This window comes from Marmota marmota, unplaced genomic scaffold, assembly GCF_001458135.2.
Source record: "Marmota marmota marmota unplaced genomic scaffold, marMar, whole genome shotgun sequence".
Lineage (NCBI taxonomy): Eukaryota > Metazoa > Chordata > Mammalia > Rodentia > Sciuridae > Marmota > Marmota marmota.
Window position 1 is genome coordinate 22,498,979 of NW_026000221.1, and position 17,454 is coordinate 22,516,432.

The following is a 17,454-nucleotide window of genomic DNA, read 5'->3' on the forward strand; positions in this document are numbered from 1 at the left end:
CATTTCTACCCATGCCTGTCCTCACAGACCCAGCACAAATGCCCTCTTCTCCACAGTCTTTGTAGACTCCCTCAATCCAAAGATCTCCCTTCCTCTACTAATGCAGCATCTCAGGCTTTTTAACCATATCCTTTGGTAAGGAATACTTTCTATGTCAAGTTCAACTACACATAAACATATAGGCTGCCTAAACTGAAACTGAATGGCTCGAGACAGCTCATCTCTTCTTTATGCAATGCCCTCTGATGATCTAGCCTATACCATTTTAACAACTTGTGGCAACCCACTAAGTTGATCTAATGACAGCTTAAAAACCCGCTGTTTGTATTTCTATTAAGGTATAACCTGACCACATAATGGGAAATTATCTCCAAGGTAAAATTAACTTTAAAATATAAAGCAAGAAATGCTGGGATGTGACTTAGTGGTAGAGCGCTGGCCTGGCACACACAAGGCCCTGGGTTCCAACCCCAGCACCACAAAATAAATAAATATATAAATAAGCAAAATACATAATACCATGTGTAGATTGTAACCGTTAATATTAGTGTAAAGGGAGACACCCATATATAGCTCTGGATAGAGTCCCAAGACACTGTGACATTGGCTGACCCACAACCCATCCATAATGAATATAGACTAAAAGAAATTGAAGAAAAAATTTGTCTTACTTATTCTTGCATCATCGGTACTGGCATCAAGCCTAGCACACAGTAGGTGTCCACAATAAGTTAAAAAGTTTACTAAGTTTGATGAGTTGAACTGAATTCAAAAGAATCCTTAATAAAGTATTAAAGACTTATTTACCCACCCATTCTTCAGTCCTTTAACAGATATTTACTGAAGACCTACTATGTGCCACTTGTTGAGATGGTGGTGATCCTAGACTGATTTTGCTCTACACTCCAGAATTCCTTCCAATCCTAATCTGCATTCCATTTTAGTCCTTCCTTAGGAAAAAAATTACTGTATCCCCAATGTGCCGATAGGAAATTTCACCTCCAATTGTTAACAGATTACATTCCCAGTGGCTGTTGGTCCCCTGTCCCTGTCCTTGATCTCAAAGGTATAATAAAAATGTCAAAGTACCAGACAGAATCCTGATGCACCCTGCTTTCCAAAACCAGTTACTGAATGAAGCTTCTTCCAAATTCATCCCTATCTGATTTCAGCAGACTTGCCTTGTGACCCCTCACCCCTCCAATGAATTTCCATCTGTGTGTAATCTCCTCCCACATGAACTCAAGTCTTCATCACAAGAGTTGCTTTGGCCATTAGACAATAGCTAGCATCATGCAAGAGAGACTGGAAGAGCTATTGCACATCAGGTCTTGTCTGCTTGGAACGTGATCTGGAAACACAGCCACCATGCTGCGAGATACCCAAGCAACACAGAGGAGCAGAAGAACCACCCCGCTGAGCCCAGTCAACTCCCAGAATGAGAGTTAAATATTTAAAATCACCACATTTCAGGGTGGTTCATTACACACCAATTGCTAAGAAAAACACTGGAAAGACATTCCCCAGCTTCATTCTTTTTCATACACTCAAGTTCTAGAACCCAGAGGGATTGGTGTCCCCATGATATTCCACAGGCTAACAAGTCAGTGCAGGCCATTCCCTGAGTATACTCCACTTTTAGAGGCTGACTGTAGAGGGCAGTGTCACCCAAGCTGAGAATGCCCCATCTCAGCTGGGCCTCCATGACCATCTTACCCTGTGTGCTTCTTTCCAAAGCACCCAGACCCCTGGGGGCCCTCAGCACTGTTTCAGAGGAAACACAAGCCCACAGCATACAGCTGGATATCTTCTGGAGCATTCTCTTTTACTCAAAAATTCAGAAGGGTGGAGATTTACTAATTTTATAGTAAGACAAATGATTATGTTCCATTATATTCCAAATAATTATGTTCTGTGCAACATTTGCATGAAGCTTTAGGTCAAAATTCAAGATCTATCAAGGTAGAGATGGGTCAAGTGTTGTTTTAGGTTTGATCCCCAAGTCTTTAGGGGTGTCCCAGTACCTGGTCTCTGCTATTAGGGGAGTTTGGCTGAAAAGTATGAAAAGCCCAGATCCACTTGCACCCATTCACCCTGCTGTTGGGGTGACTCAGGCTTAGGGAAGGAAGGGATTCATCCGTGTCAATGCAGAGCTGAGGGCTGAACGAGGCTCAGTATTCTTAGAGCTCCCTTGTCTTTTCATCAACCACATGGTTATAGCTAGAAATTTTTTTTCCCCCAAGGCCAAGCTCCCAACTGAAAGAAAAACAGGGACATTACCTTTCCTGATGTCTTCACACCTTTCCAGAGGCTGAAATACAGGATGACGACAACAAACATCAGACAGAGGAGGAGCTGCCACTGGGGCAGGCCGATGTCGTGAATCCCGCTGCTCTCGTGAAGATGCAGGACACCACGCCTGTGGGGAGGAGAGGTGGGGGACCAGGGAAAACAGCATCAAGGAGCATGTCCAAGGCCATGCTCATGGGCCTGTCCCACATGCACCCTGATGGAGACAGGGGTCAGCCACTCTCCCTGACTCGGGGGCACTGGCCACTGCAGGCATCACATGGACTGGCTCTGGTCAGCCATGGCCTGTACCCCAGGATGGCTCTCCAAAGTGCCTGCTGCATGGCTAGCACTGGGGACACACTGATAAGACAGGGAAGGTTTCTGCTTTCTAGAGCTCACCCTCTGCCGCAGCAAGTCTCTAGAGGAGGAAGAGCCTATCTTGCACCCCAGAGCATGTTTGACAATGTCCGAGGTGCTTTCTATTGACATGACTCCACTGCTGCTAGACATCCTAAATGCCCAGGACGGTCTCCAATAACAAAGAATTATCCCATCCAAAATGCTCATCTTGCTGAACCTGAGAATCTCTTGTCTAGAGACTAAGACAGGAATAAACAAGTCTCCTGTCTAAGAATATCTTCTAAAATCAAAGATATGCATACTCTGTGTCCTAGCAAGTCTACTTGTAGGTATTTATCCAATAGAATTTGTACATATGTTTACCAAAAGATATGTTCTAGAAAGTTCATCACAGCCTTGAGCATAATATCCCCGAATTGCAAAATACTCAAATACCCATTAGCAATAGAATGGATAAATTATGTCACATTAACTCAAATGAATCATTATACAGCATCTACCCCCAAATGGGTGAAACTCTCACACATAACGAATGCTATGAAAAAGTAGTCAAAGTCAAAAGAGCATGGAAGAGACAGAAGTCCAATTCCATTCAAGTAAAGCACTGTACAATAACAAGCAAAATTCACCTAGGGTTAGAAATCAGAAAAGTTATGCTCTGGAATGGGAGAGAAGTTTCCTGTCTGGGAGGGACTCCTAGGGATTTCTAGGAGACTTGTCATGCTCTGACTCCTGATCTAGGTCGTGGTCACATGGATGCATTCAGTTTGTGATATTGATTAAGCTGTCACTTCTCTGTAATACGGTCACCTACAATAACATGTTTCTTAGGTAAGGAAAATATACCATAAACATTTAGAAGGTTTGAGAATATTGAGGCACCTCATACAGTGAAGGAATGGTAAATAGAATTGCGAACAAGATGTCCATTTGCTAATTAGAATCAAATCAAAATCCATTGGGATCAAGGTCAAATAAGACCAACTGATAATCCAGTACAGCAGGCTCCATGGAGGGAGGGTACCCCAACAATTCTACACCTTCACAAGATGCAGCAGCAGGCCTGGGAACACTTGGGTGTGGCATCTCGGCTCTGCACCCCAATCATGCATTCCTCATTTCGGGCCTGTGGCTAGCTGGCCCATCTGGGCCTCACACACACTCAGGGAACTGCTGGCACATAGTCCCCGCCTTGGTGGGCTTCTGTTCTAACATGAGAGGTAGCATTAACTGCAAAAGACAGCAATAAAGTGTGCCAAGTGTTGGGAGGGTTCAGGGAGCTGTAGAGGCCCCCAGAATGGGTCTCTGCCCGCATCTTCCTCTGAATCTGATGCTCAGAAGCTATAGCCTACTGCTGGATACCTAGCCAGGCCCAGCTCCAATGTCACCTCTTCCTGGAGGGCTCCCTGATTTCCCCTGATCCTAATCTCTAATCCTTTCAGTTTCTGTGTTTCTTGGCTCATTTGTCAGCAGTGTGCCCCTGCAACATAAAGGCTAATAGAGTTGTCCCTTGGTATCCATGGATATCAAAATCCATGGATACTCAGGTTTCTTGCATAAAATGGTATCATCTTTGCATATACCCTACACTCATACCTATGTATACTTCTAGTAATCTCCAGCTTCCTTATAATACCTAATACAAATAAATGCTGTATAAGTAGCTGTTATACTTGGTTAATCAAAAGTCAATGTTATGCAAATAACTACTATACTGGTTCATGTAGGGGAAAATGACAAGGAACTGTACATGTTCAGTACAGATGTATTTTTTTTTTCAAATATTTGCACTCTATCCTTGACCGAATCCTTGAAGGCTCAGCTTTTTAAAAATTGCTGATATCAAAATTTTAAAAAAAAATTAAATCTTTTATGTCATAAAATATTACTATCTGGGCCCTGTTCTCAACCAATTAATTCATAACCCTTGAGCAACAGAACCAGGCCACCAGTGCCACCCCTGCGGATGCCAACTGGCAGCCAAATCTCGGACCACTGAGTCAGAGGCCCACCCAAATTATAGGCTTCTTTTAGACCAACTTGAGCCTTCCAGAAACTTTTACTTTCCTGGCAAAATAAAGTTGGATTTCTAAATTTGAGGAAAAGAAGCCTCAGAAAGGCTCTTAAGAAATAGGTGTGTAACTATTTCAGGAGCCTGGGTGGTCAGAGGAGTCCACAGACGAGAGGCGGATGATGGGTTTTGCTGGAATCAGAGTAGAGGACATGGGAGGGTCCATTTCAGGCTCATGAAGGACAACACATACCCTCCTCCTGGAAACCCATCCAGCTTATCCTCAGGTGGGAATTAAAGTTCGCTCTGGGACTGCAGGCCATGACTGATGTTGTGTCTGCTTGCTTCATTCATTCATTCATTCATTCATTCAAACAGACATCTAATATTTGCAAGAACTTGAAGGAAAATAGAAGACTATCATACAGAAGTTATCCAGGCTTTGGGGTCAGACAGACCTGGTTCCCATCCTGGCCCTAAATCCTCAAAGGTCCTTTAACTAGTGGGTAGAGATCAGGGAAGCTGCTAAACACCCAGAATGCACAGGACGGTGCCCCCTCCAACCCCCACCTCCCAAGAAAGACTCCTCTAACCCAAAATGTCCAGTGTTGAGGCTGTCAAGTGAAATCCTAGCCCGGAGGATGCAAATGTACACCTTGCAGAATCTGAGGCCTGTCGCAATCCACCCCGCCAAGCTCATCCCTGCCATTTGCTCCTGACAATAGCAGGCCACTTCTCCACAATCTCCTCTGCTCTCCGGGCTCTGGCCTTGGGACTTCCTGTTCCTGCACCCTAGGACACACTTTCCAGCCCGATTTATCAGCCTGGCAAAACTTATTCTGCTAGTTTCATCTCAGAAAAGAAAGAAAGAAAGAAAGAAAGAAAGAAAGAAAGGAAGGAAGGAAGGAAGGAAGGAAGGAAGGAAGGAAGGAAGGAAGGAAGGATGGATCCCCTGACATAGGCTCTTCTCCCATCGAGAGAGAGAACGAGAAAGAGAGAGAAGAGGGAAGAGGAAAATCGAGTAGCTGGGCCTATCCAAAGACAGCGTCCTGACCCTGCCTGATGCTTCATTCGGCTTCTTCCCGTGCTTTTGGGGGCAAAGTGTTGAACGGTGTCAATCACCATTTCCCTGATTTATTGTTAAAATCATGAAAAAAGCAATGGCCTGCATCTGTTTGCCCCTAAACTTGCTAAAATGTCTCCTAGTGTCCACTGGAATAGCCAAAATGAGCCCTACGTGCACTTGAAGGCCACTTTGGGGTGTCACGGTTACTAGATGTTTCATCAGTAAAAAGAGCCAGACACCAGAGCTGATTTCCAAGAAAAGAAGTGAATCCGGCTTCCTCTGCAGGCCTGAGCCAGGGGCGGGGGGTGGGGGGGGGTTGCATAAATACCTTGGGTTTGGTTTAGTTTTCCAGCAGTTTAATAAAAGTGAATCATCGTGAGGGGTACAGTCCAGGCTTTCCAAAGTCTATGGGCCAAAAAAGCTCAATTTTTCACTTGACATTTAAAAGCTCAGAGGGTTAGGATTGGGGTAGAGAAAGGTTCCTCTTCCCCCTAGGAGCCAGCGCGAGGCAGAACTTTCCTATTGCTGAACGCATATCCACCAAGGGTGCACGTTAACAGATAAAGGGACAGCATCAGAGGTTCTTTTGCCGTGGAGCCATGTGGCTTCAGGCCTGGAGCCTGGGGAGAGGAGCATTTTTGTTCCCTTAAATGATAGGTTCAATCCATCTGCCTAACAGAGTACAAGGTGAGGGCAACATTGGTCAGGAGTCTTGGGGAAAGAGAAAAAAAATATCTAATCTTTTAGTATCGGTCCTGGGAGCCCCACTTGCTGGCTCCCCCGACTGAGCTGACTTGTCTTAAAGCAGAGGCCTTTAGACAGAAAGTTCATGTGTCATGGAAAATCCAGAGGCACTCCGCAGCCTAGGGCTATGCTCTCTGCAGCCCATAGGCAGGGAAGAGGGGAGATAGACATGCCCAAGAAGGGGTCCCACCTATCAGCAGGGAACCTAACTGGACAAGAACTAATTGGAGACTAACTGGAGAGGAAAAAGCCCAGAGAGCTGTGGACGGGGTGGCGCCTTGGATCAGAGAGCTGGCGCTCAGATAACTCTGCCAGGAACCTAAAACAGAGCCTCTGCTTTCTTGTCTGTGAAGCAGGGTAATTTCCGCCACTGTGAACGGTGCAGATGAAGTGGGATTTGGATATGAAGAGATTATCAGTCCCTGGTTCAGGGTAGCTATGAAGGTTTGCAGTGGGGTGGGCTAAGGAGAGGAGAAGAGGGGTGGTCTGCACCCCTCTTTCACTGCATTCTCCAAGCCCTGCACACAGGAATGTCACCCTCCACTGTGCTCTTCTCACAGCTAGGCCTGGAGGAAGTGGGTGGCTGCATGAAAGGTACCATGGTCCCCAGACCTGTTGCAGGAGACCTGCCACTGCAGGGGCAGACAAGCTGGTCATAAAGACACCCGTGGAGAAATCTGATACCCACTAGACTAGAGATGACCAGGCTATCAGTTTCCACTGTGATTAATAAGAACAGAGCTTGCCAAGAGCTAAAGAAAGATCATGCTTTTTTCTGCCTGCGAAAACAAGGTGGGAGAAGCTCGCAACTACTTACAGGGATCAGAAACCTCCTCGCCCCCCAGCCCTTACTGTCTCCCTGTCCAGACCACACTCAAACTGAGAAGACCAAGACTTCCACCAGCAAGTTCTCCAAACATTCTGGGGTCTTCTGAGGTTACATTCCTCGGGAAAAGTGAAGAAACCCTAGTTTTTCCATGACATGTAGAGATGTCAGCCTGACCTCCGCAGGTATCTTATTCTGAGACAGGTGGGTGCAGTGGCTAGGTATTAGAATCCCGGAAGTAGCTGTTAATAATAATGCACTTGTGTTGGTGACACCCACGCCTGAGAAACTCAAGTCCCTGGACACAGGATCCAGGAGGAAGGAGTGTGTTTAAAAGCTCTCCGGGTGATTTCCACATGCAGCTGAAGTTTAGAACCACTGAGCTCAGAGCTTAGGCCTTGGGACCCAACTGCCTGTGTTCAAACTCACTTTCCAATACCACTTTCAAGCTGGATGACCTTGGACAAGACACTTCCTGTTTGTGCCTATTTCCTCATTCACAACTGGCTGTGGTTTCTTAAGAGCAATTTCTCTCTCCAAACTGACGGTTATTTCCTAGAGAACTAACACCTCCTGGGGTCCTCGTGTGTTTCCTGGTACTGCTCCCCCACTCCACTCTCCCACCCACATCAAAAGCCCCCCAGGAAGCCGCAGACAGGGCTGCATCCTCTGCTTCCCCCTCAGCCTCAGGCCTGTCACATGATCCGTGCCCTGTCCCTCTCCACCTGAGGTCTTCCTTGGAGTCTGGTTCAGATCCTGCCCAGGCCTCAGTCAGCCCAGGACGAGGAGTCTACGACTTACTCATAAAACTCTGCTGCTGGCGTGAACTTGTACTTGGAGTACTTGGTGTGGTTGCCCAGCACGGAGCCATTGAGGAGCTTGGGGTCGGTGCAGTTGGGGCTGTTCCAGGCATGGCCACAGTTGGTCCAAGGCAGGGTGAAGGTGAAGGAGGCGAAGAGGTAGTAGAGCGACCAGGCGATGATGACATTGTAGTAGAAGCCAACGTAGAGGGCGATGAGGATCACAGCATAGCCGACTCCTGGGTGGGTACACAGAGGTCAAGCCCCCAGCCCAGGCCCAGAGCCACCTCCCCCTGAGGATTTGGCACCAAACACCGCAGTCCCCAACCCCTACATTGTTTTGTAGCAGATTTCCAGTCCTACCCGCATTCCTTGGGTACCGACCACCCCTTTGCCTGAGAGCTCTCCTTCACCACGGTAGCCCTCTCTGCCTGTTGATTGATGGGTCAGAAGGTCCTTGATGGCCCCAGGGAGCAGCCATGTTGGAAGCTGGAATATAAGTTCCCCCACTCCCTCGCCCCGTGGACCCGATAATGAAGAGGTGTGTTTCACACCCTCTCCACTCACCCATGGTGGACTTGACCTGATGACACACACTTCATGGGCTGCCCCCCCTTTCCTGACGCCATCTGGCACTTCCTGGGACCACTTCCCCAAATAAGTACTTACACTAAAATCCTTACCTCCGAATCTGCTTCTGGGGGGATCTCAAGCAAGCCCTCAGCCCACTGAGTTCTCTGGGTCTCATTCTCAACCACCTGCTTCACGTGCCCACACATTATCTTCCTGAATGTGTCCAACGCACCTCTAACGCTAATTCTACAGTTTTGCCTAGAGCAGAAATTATTTTTGCCTGCTCAGCACTGCTTTAAGGGATTTCCTTAAGTAACTCAGCCTGTGAGGCTTGGGTAAAAGTAATCTCTCACTTCCTTGATCTGCTCATGAGCTTGTGAAGACCTGGCCAATCAGGGTGCTGCTTTCTCACAACCACAATGATTGGTTAAGAGATAGGCATATTGCTCAAATCAAACCAAGGAAAGTCTTCACCCAGAACTTTAATGAAGCCACGGATGCATAAAGGTGTTTTGTTAGCTTATTCGTTTGCTTATTTGCTTTTGGTCACTGTTAAACTCAGCAGGATTTAAGCCTGGAGTTGCTGACAGCCATCTTTTTTAGCAACTGAGAAAAATGTACCAGAGAATGATGCAAACACATATTCTAAGAGTACAATTTGAGCACCTGGATCAAACTGTACCTGAGTAGACTAGCATTCCCCCAGCAAAAAAAAAAAAAAAAATCTCTGTTATATTAAAGCCAGTTTGAGTCATATTTCCAGCAAGTAAACAAAAATGATGCTAATACACACACAAGACTCTTGTATCAGTCTGGACTTAGTTCAGGATTGAGTAAACAGAAGGTACTCCATGGACACTTGCCAGCTGAGAAGAGGCTCATGGTAGTCACATTTGTCCTTACTGCTACTGGTTCTCTAACCAGCGCTTGGGCAATATTTACTCTTGCTCCACACCCTTCTGCCAGATATCTGGAGGCCAAGGGATGACGGTTGTCATGGTACTTTCTGCAGATGTGTAATAAGTTCCAAATGCAAATAGGCTCAATCCTATCCCATCTGCAATCAATTAGCTATGGCTGTTGCATTAAGAATTGTGAGGCAGCTTTCCAGCTGAGTTTGAGAAGCTCCACAATCAATTTGTCATGTCTGCCACGGGAGCCAGAGGGGAGCAGCAGAGGTGTATATGCTGGGTTTCTGACATTTCTGTCTTTCATGAAAATAGACTCTCTCTGGCCACTCAGCTGATGGAGCTAGACTGAAACTTGGGACTCCAGACTCTGAAACTTGGGTTACCAGCTCCTGACACATCAAATGCTCCCTGTGTAACTTTGAATGGTGGACGCTCCTGACCTTGTTGATGCCTATGAATCCCACAGATAGTTGGTTTATCTCAGATCTCATCTTTGGAGTGCATTTCCCCAAATGCACTTTGACTTCCCCCAGACTCCTTCTTTACCTTTGAAGAAAGGACAGATCTTCCAGACGGTGGCCGCCCCTTCCCGGTTGTACTGCCCGAGAGCCAGCTCCATGTAGAACAGGGGCATCCCAGCAATGATGAGGAACAGGGTGTATGGAATCAGGAAGGCACCTGGGGGACACAGAGGCAGAATGTGACCCACTAGATCCCTGCCCCTCACAGCGCTTGGATCAGTGTCTGCAAGAGCTACCAGGGTCCCTCATCAGCTGCTCTATCACCTGGCCATTTCACAAGGAGCATTGTGTGGCAGGTAAAGAGAGTCATGCCGAGAAGTGAATAACAACAAACAGGACCAGGAATAATAACAGTAGTAGTCCTAACTGCAATAATGAGGGACTCTAGTTGAATTGGTAAAGTCTGTAGGTTTCTCCTAGCCTCTGCTATGAAACACCACAAGAAGAATCCTAGGCGTAGCTTTCACCAAATTTGCTTAAGCAGAAAATCTTTCCTTTATGGATCATCATTCCAGGAACGCCCATCTCTTACAGGTAAGCAAATTGAGACCAGAGAGGGAAAGACAGTGCCTAAAGGTACATCCAACTGGGTTTCTGATTTGTCTCATGTGAATATCACTTTTAGGTTGCACGTAGCTTTCCCAAACACTAGCTCATTGGATTTTTCCCAATGCTTACAACAACCTGTAGACCCAATATGCAGGCAGTCTCATTTTAAGCCCTGAGGGACAGAGAAAGCAGTTGACTGTTCCTGTTGGCACTGCTGGTGAGTGACAGAAGCAGGACTTGTATTTAGGTCATCCAACTGCTAAATGCATCTAGGATCTGGGCCTAAACCTTCCTGGCTCCCCAAGTTCCAGAGTTGTTCCCAACATACCCTGAAAATTCCAGAACATTCCATCTTAGATGAAAGACATGAGTGTGGATAGGATGTGGGGAGAAGGAGATGCTCTGGGGGTTTGGGACCAGTGGAGCCACTTAGTCTCTTGGTTATAGGCTTGTTCATGCTCCAGTCCCTGCTCCAGGCTGGATTTCTTTTGAAATTCTGGGGAAAATTCTCATTTCTTCCACTTACTCCCTGCCCCCCCCTCCCACACAGAGAAGGCTGGTCTGGTACTCAAACCCACACCTGTGTACCTGGCTAACAGTGGTGGTGAAGGTGGTAAAGGTAGGCAGTGGGGGTGGTGAAAGTAACAAGTATCAATTATGGAGCACTTTTTGTATACCAAGCCACACGCAGGATTTCATGTACATAACCATTTAAAACCACCCCTAAGAGATAATTGCCACCAATTCCATTTTGCACGTGGGAAAACTGAGACTTAGAAAAGTCCAGTTGCTCATCCTAACTCGTAAGTTTGCAGCGTGCTTTCCAACCTGCTCTGTCTGAGTTCCCCTGTGCCTTGGGGGCCACCTGCTGCTCCTCTTGGACACCAGGAGCAGGGGGCAGAGCTGGAGCAGAGTGGGAAATAGAAACTTGAGTGGTTCAGGAGCCTGAAGACTGAAGCCAGGGCCAAGGGAGCGGGAAGCTGGGCCTTGTGGTTCAGGTCCTGGCCCTGCCCTCTGCTGTTAGCGACTCCCGGGTTCTCCTACAGGGCCAGCAAAGGGAGAGAGCACCATCGGCCACCAACCAGGCGTCCTTCAGGCCCGTGCTCTCTACTGGTTTCCTCTGGGTGGCACTGCCAGCCAGCAGTAACTGTCCCTGCTTGAGATCTACCTCCTCTCCTGCTGGCTGAGTCACAGCAGAGGAAGGGGGTCACCCCAGGGTCTGCAGGATCCCGCGGGGTTGTCAAGGAATGGTGAAACGGTTGTGCACAAATAAAAAGCAGAAAGCTGTCCCATTGCCAGGCCCTTTTTCTGAAAGAGGATGTGGCCAGCTCGCTGGCTCAAGCCCCCTGTGGTGGGGAACCAGGGCAGGGCTCAAGAGTCAGAAACGGGCCTCAATGGTGAAAAGGTCAGCTGAGGCCGCCTGTTCCTAAAGGACCCTGGAGTGGCTCCTTGGAACTTGAGGCTTATTACAAACCCCCTAGACGTCACTGCCCTGCAAAGCCCATAACTGCCACATTCTTGTGGCCCTGCTACGTCTCACCCGGGGCCATGCGGGCTGCAACAAGTCTCACACAGGGCCTGAGAGTCTCAGGGGCCATGAGCCCGGCGTCCTGCTTGGACTCCGGCCTGCTCTGCTGTGTGACGCTGGGCTGACAGGGGCTGAGCTGGGCCTACCTCGTAAGGGGCTCAGCGACTGGGAGTACGTGACACGCACAAACACAAATGCACACCTGTGCACACGAATGCAGCAGTACACACCCAGACTTCTGCACACCAACGCACTCACACAGCCTCACAAGGAAAAAGAAATATTTGTGGTGAAAGAGCTTCTGGCCAGGGGCCTTCGGACAAACTTAGTTTTAAAAAAAAAAGATTGTCTCATGAGTGCAACTCACTGACACTGAACCGTTAGAGAGGAACCCTGCTGGCCACACAAGAATCCTGGGCCCTCTGTGCAATGCCAAGCCCTCAGGAGGGAAGCCCAGTGGTTACTAAGAGTGCTAAGTGCTCACCAGGGCAGGTAAGGAGATCCTCTGGAAAGGGGAGGGGTAGGAGGGGCTCAGCAAGGAATGGGGAGGCCCGGGTCTGAGGGGAGCCGGGGGAGGTGGAGAAGTGTGTCAGGGAGGAGCTAAAGAAGGAGAGGTGGGTGCCCTGAGATCAGTCTGTGGACAACGGGGTTCCTCAAACTGTCAATTCTGGCCACACCCAGGTGGATCCCAGGAGTGAAAGTCCGCAAAGTTGTCCCCTTGATGCTGCAGCTCAGCTGCAGGCTGTCACTGACTGTGGCTTTCCCCAGAGAACAGGAAATCTTGGTCAATTCCTAGGGGAGCTAGGTTTGTCCCTGTCCTCCAGTACCCCAAGGGCGTAGTGTACAGAGTGCCAGGGAGGCACGGTGTCCGTCAGCAGCAGGGCTGCCTGCCACAGGCTGGCCAGACGCTTTCAGGACTGAGCCAACAGCACAGGGAGGTCCGTCGTCCTTTTTGTGACAAGTTCAAAATGATAAATCAAGCCACCACTGCTAACTGAAGCATGTGGCATCTTCTTACTTTGACAAAGTGATCTTTGCCGTGGTCTTTGTCCTATTACAAACTTCAAGTTTGAAATTTTCAGCTCTTGGTCAGAATCTGGTGGCCCCGAGGGAACTCCGCTGGATTGCCCTCCGCTTTCCCACCTCAGCTCTGGCCAGCCACGTCCAGCTTACATTTAGCATGAAAGCGTGGACTCTCAGACCCCTGTATCTAAACTCTGTCTCTAGCGCCTGTAGCCCATGCGCCTCTGGCTGCCCCACAGACCTGGGGCTGAGCAGACCTGCAACACAGCACACATAGGGAGAAGGAACCAAGCCCGAGGGTCACGCAGACCTGGAAGGGGGCTTGGGACTGACGGACTGAGCAGGGAGACCTGCCTGGAGCAGGCTGCGGGTGAGAGCAATGGTTCGCGCAGGCAGGGCTGGGCTTTCTAAAGGGTAGATCTAAGGATGATCCTCGACCCCAACTTTCTACTTATACCCACGAATCCCTGCATTAATGCGCCTTCTCTGAGTCTCACCACCCCCACCCCACTTCATTAATGAGGGAAATAAACCTGTCATTGGTTTGCTGTGATAATTTGATATAATGGAGATGAAGTGCAGGGACGTGGCGGTGCTGTGTAAATGGGAACGGGTCCTGTCATCGCACACAAGGCCTGATGGGAAACACCTTTATCAACTGTTTACTGCCAGTGAAGGCTCACCATGCAGTTGGTGGGGGCGGGGGGGGCCTGTGTGGTACGTGGCCATGCACACAACCTGGAGGCGCAGGGAACAATCCTTCAGACCCCTCATGTCCCCATCCCAAGGGAATCTATTTACCTGTGGGTCCAAACAAATATGCTGACCACAAGCAAGAACAGGACAAAGGACACCTGGGCCACAGCCAACTCTGTTCCCCAAGGGGCTCTCATAGAGCTGTCCAGACCCCCCTCAGAGATGAAGGACCTTCCATGTGTGGTTGAGAGAGCTCAGTCCTCCACAGCTGGCCTTTGGGAGCCATCTGGAAAGAGTGCTTCATCCAAGGCCATACCCTGTCCCCATCCAATGAAAAACCAACACAGAGCATAGAGTCCCAGCCCCCTCACCCCAACTCTGCACCAGTCAGAGTAGCCACCTGGTTTCAGGGTTTCCCCGAGGTCAGCTGACACTCAGCCAAGACCGCCTGAGTGCCCAGCCTCTTCCTCTGGCCAAGTTTCCCACCCTGCAGCCTCCCCCCTCTGCCTGCCTCCTCTGCTCCATTCTATCCCTCCATCCATGGAGAACAAGACAAATGAGTTTTTTCTAAAGCAAATTTTTGTGTCTTTGACGTCAGATGTAGGATCCCCCTCAGAATCTCTGCCAGTCAAATGGCTGGCTTCCCATGGTCATTTCCGCAGGAAAATACTCTTTTCCCATAATAAACCAAACCCAGATGATTCGAGTTTGGCAACGGAGACTCTCCTCTGGCGTGGGGCAACTGAGTTGTGGTGTCAACTCCAGCCTTCTCCCCAAGAATGATCTTCTCGGGGCCGTCACTGACCACAGAGGGCCCTGCCCACTGGTTTCAAGGGCCCTCCAGCCTCAGCCCAAGTAGGATCTCGCATCTCTTTGCTCCTTTCCCTGGACTTCACTGACAGGCTGGGACCATCGGCACGAGTTACCAAACTGCATTCATTTCTGGTGCTACACAAGAGAATTCTACACAAAACGATGGGAACTAGCTTCAATTCCTCACCTTCACCCTGGGTCCCCCACTTGACCTCCTGCTTCAGCTCCAAGACCCAGAAATATCCCCAGAGAAGCAGCAGACCCACTCTATTGGTAGATTAAACCCAGCTCCAGTGGTGGATGGCCGGGGTGGAATGGAGGTGGAGCTATTTCTACTTATGTGGCGGTCCCATCTGGACTTGATTTTTACTGATAAAGCTGTGACTTCATTAAAAGATCCTTGAAGATTTCCTGTCTCCTCCATCTTGATCTCTTTAAGAGGAGCAAATTAGAAGGTGTTTGGGATGCTCAGGACCACAGTCTGGAGGAAAATATGACCCACCAAGAACAGAGGAGGACCTCACCTTTGCTCACTTGGGATATAATACCTTAGATTACAGAATCTGAAATGGCAACTGGGCAGAGTGGCACATGCCTGTAATCCCAGTGGCCTGGGAGGCTGAGGCAGCTGAGTTCATAGCCAGCCTCAGTAACTTAGCGAGGTAAAAAAAATAAAAAGGACTAGGGGTGTGGTTCAGTGGTTAAGTGCCCCTGGGTTCAATCCCTGGTACCAATAAATAAATAAATGAAATGGCATTAGCTTTTGAGTTGTCTCCAGGAGACTATGAACTCTCCCGAAAGGCAGGGATTTTCTTTCATTCACCTCTGTATTCCTGGCATATGGTAGGCATTTAGTAAGTGATTTTTAGTTAAATAAACAAGTTTCAGCAATGAATCACATTGAGAATGCAGCTAATGACAGCCCCGGGGTCTTTCTCTACTTGTGCTGTGGCCTAATCCTTACTTAGGCAGTTAGGTTTGGGACCTCAGGGCAGGACAGAACATTTTTCTTTATAAATTCCATCTCGATGGAAACGGCTCCTTCAGATCCTTTTCCTGCTCAGGGACAAATCAAGTTGGTAACTCCAGGTTGAGGTCCTAGATGAGGTCCTCCTTCCTGTAAAGCAGTGGGCACACGTGTCAGCTTGGTGTCACGCGAGTGGGCTGGTTCATTGTGCATCTGAGCTAACCCGTTAGAGTCAGCCTGGCAAGGCCAGGGTGTAGACAGCGCCCCCCACTGTCAGGCTGGATAGGAAGACACTGAGTTTGGAAAACCCCAGTCCTCTGTACCAGTCACCACCTCACTTGGCTTTGAGACTCCCAAGGTTTTTAGCCAGGAGGATTTCCAATGGCCCATGTGCACCCGAGACCCTGAGCTTTCTTAGAGAAGGATGAGAAACCCACGGGGGGCTCAGAACCATAGCATCCCATGGGACCCCCATGGACCACCTCCAGAAAGGTCAATCCATAATTTCCAGGGGGAAAAAATCTAGAGTGAGAAAAGGTTAGGCTGTCAGGGACTGGAACAAAGCCCAACTCTTGATTCTTAAGTCTTCCTACCATGCAAGGGCCCCAGGCCAATACCTTATTTACCTTCATCTGTTCCTTCTTAGGATCAATTCTGCCCCCTGCAAAATCAGGACCTCATTCCACTCCTGGATCTCCAATACAGCTGCCCTCATCCACCAATAGCAAAAGAGTCGCATCAATATTATTGAGGCCTGATTATGAGACACTATTTCAGGTGCACTGTGGGACAGTGGTTGTTCAGCTTTCCTGCACAAGGAAACTGAGCTCAGATCAGAGAGGGTGTGTGACTTGTCCGAGGCCACATTTCTAGCAAATATCAATGATTCAAACCCCCAGCATGCCCCAAGATCACCAGAGGGAAAATTCAGATCCTGGAAATAGCCCGCTGCTTGCTGCTGCCTCTTGATTGAGTCCAGGAGGGTCCAAACAAAGCCCCCAAACTGAGAGTGACTTTCCCCTCCCACCACCACCCACCACCTGTCATCCCAGCAGCTGGCCTCAGGAAGATGTTCAGACAGGCTGATCTTTCCCAGCAATTCATTCAGAAAATATTAGCCAGGGGCCTAAACTATTGGCACCTTCATCATTTGAAAACATCCTCCAAGCTGGGCCAGTGTGAACAGCAAGACTTTGAGAGTGTCTGTGTTAATATTGGCACCGGAAGAGCACACAGACCGGAGGCTGTTAGAGAACAGGGTGGTGAGACACGGCTTGGGTACAGCCCTAAGCCAGGGCACTGCAGATGGATGGATCTTGAGCATCCTCTAAGCGCATGTCCCTCTATCCTAAGGAACTTGAAGCTCAGAGAGGGACTGAGTGATGGCTGGGGTCACTTCGTGAGTGACAGAGCCAGGATTCAAACTCAGTTTATTTGGACTGTTTCCATGAGTGCAGGAATTCCCACCTGCCTGTCCACTTCTCATCTCTGGGGCTGACTTCAGAATTCCTGGGTGAGAATTGATCCACAGGAGTAGCCAGCTAGGAGGTGTCAGCAGAGACCAAACCCAGAGGGGACCTGCTAAGCATCTCCTGGAGCAGTAAGTTAGAAAAGGAGCTGTTGCCTACCCCCAGATGGGAGCCTGTGCTCTCCTGCCTGCCAATTGAAATCCACTGGCATACATCCCCAGCCCCTTAGCCTAGCAGTCACAGCCTCCGTAGCCTAGCCCCAACTTGCCTCTCCATCTTTATCTCTTTTGACTTTATCTCTTCAG

The 17,454-nt window shown here is 48.7% G+C and overlaps 1 protein-coding gene across 1 annotated transcript in view; it reads right to left on the reverse strand.

Moving 5' to 3' along the window:
- Positions 1 to 17,068, reverse strand: part of Slc6a2 (solute carrier family 6 member 2) — a 30,729-nt gene extending 13,661 nt beyond the window's left edge. Inside the window, exons 1-4 of the mRNA XM_015488726.2 lie at positions 16,902 to 17,068; positions 8,783 to 8,806; positions 8,101 to 8,338; positions 2,281 to 2,419 (exon numbers count right to left, since the gene is read on the reverse strand). Coding sequence (XP_015344212.2) covers positions 2,281 to 2,419; positions 8,101 to 8,338; positions 8,783 to 8,806; positions 16,902 to 17,004 — 504 coding nt within the window. The 5' untranslated portion in view covers positions 17,005 to 17,068. The remainder of the gene's footprint in view (positions 1 to 2,280; positions 2,420 to 8,100; positions 8,339 to 8,782; positions 8,807 to 16,901) is intronic.
- Between the last annotated feature and the right edge of the window lie 386 nt (positions 17,069 to 17,454).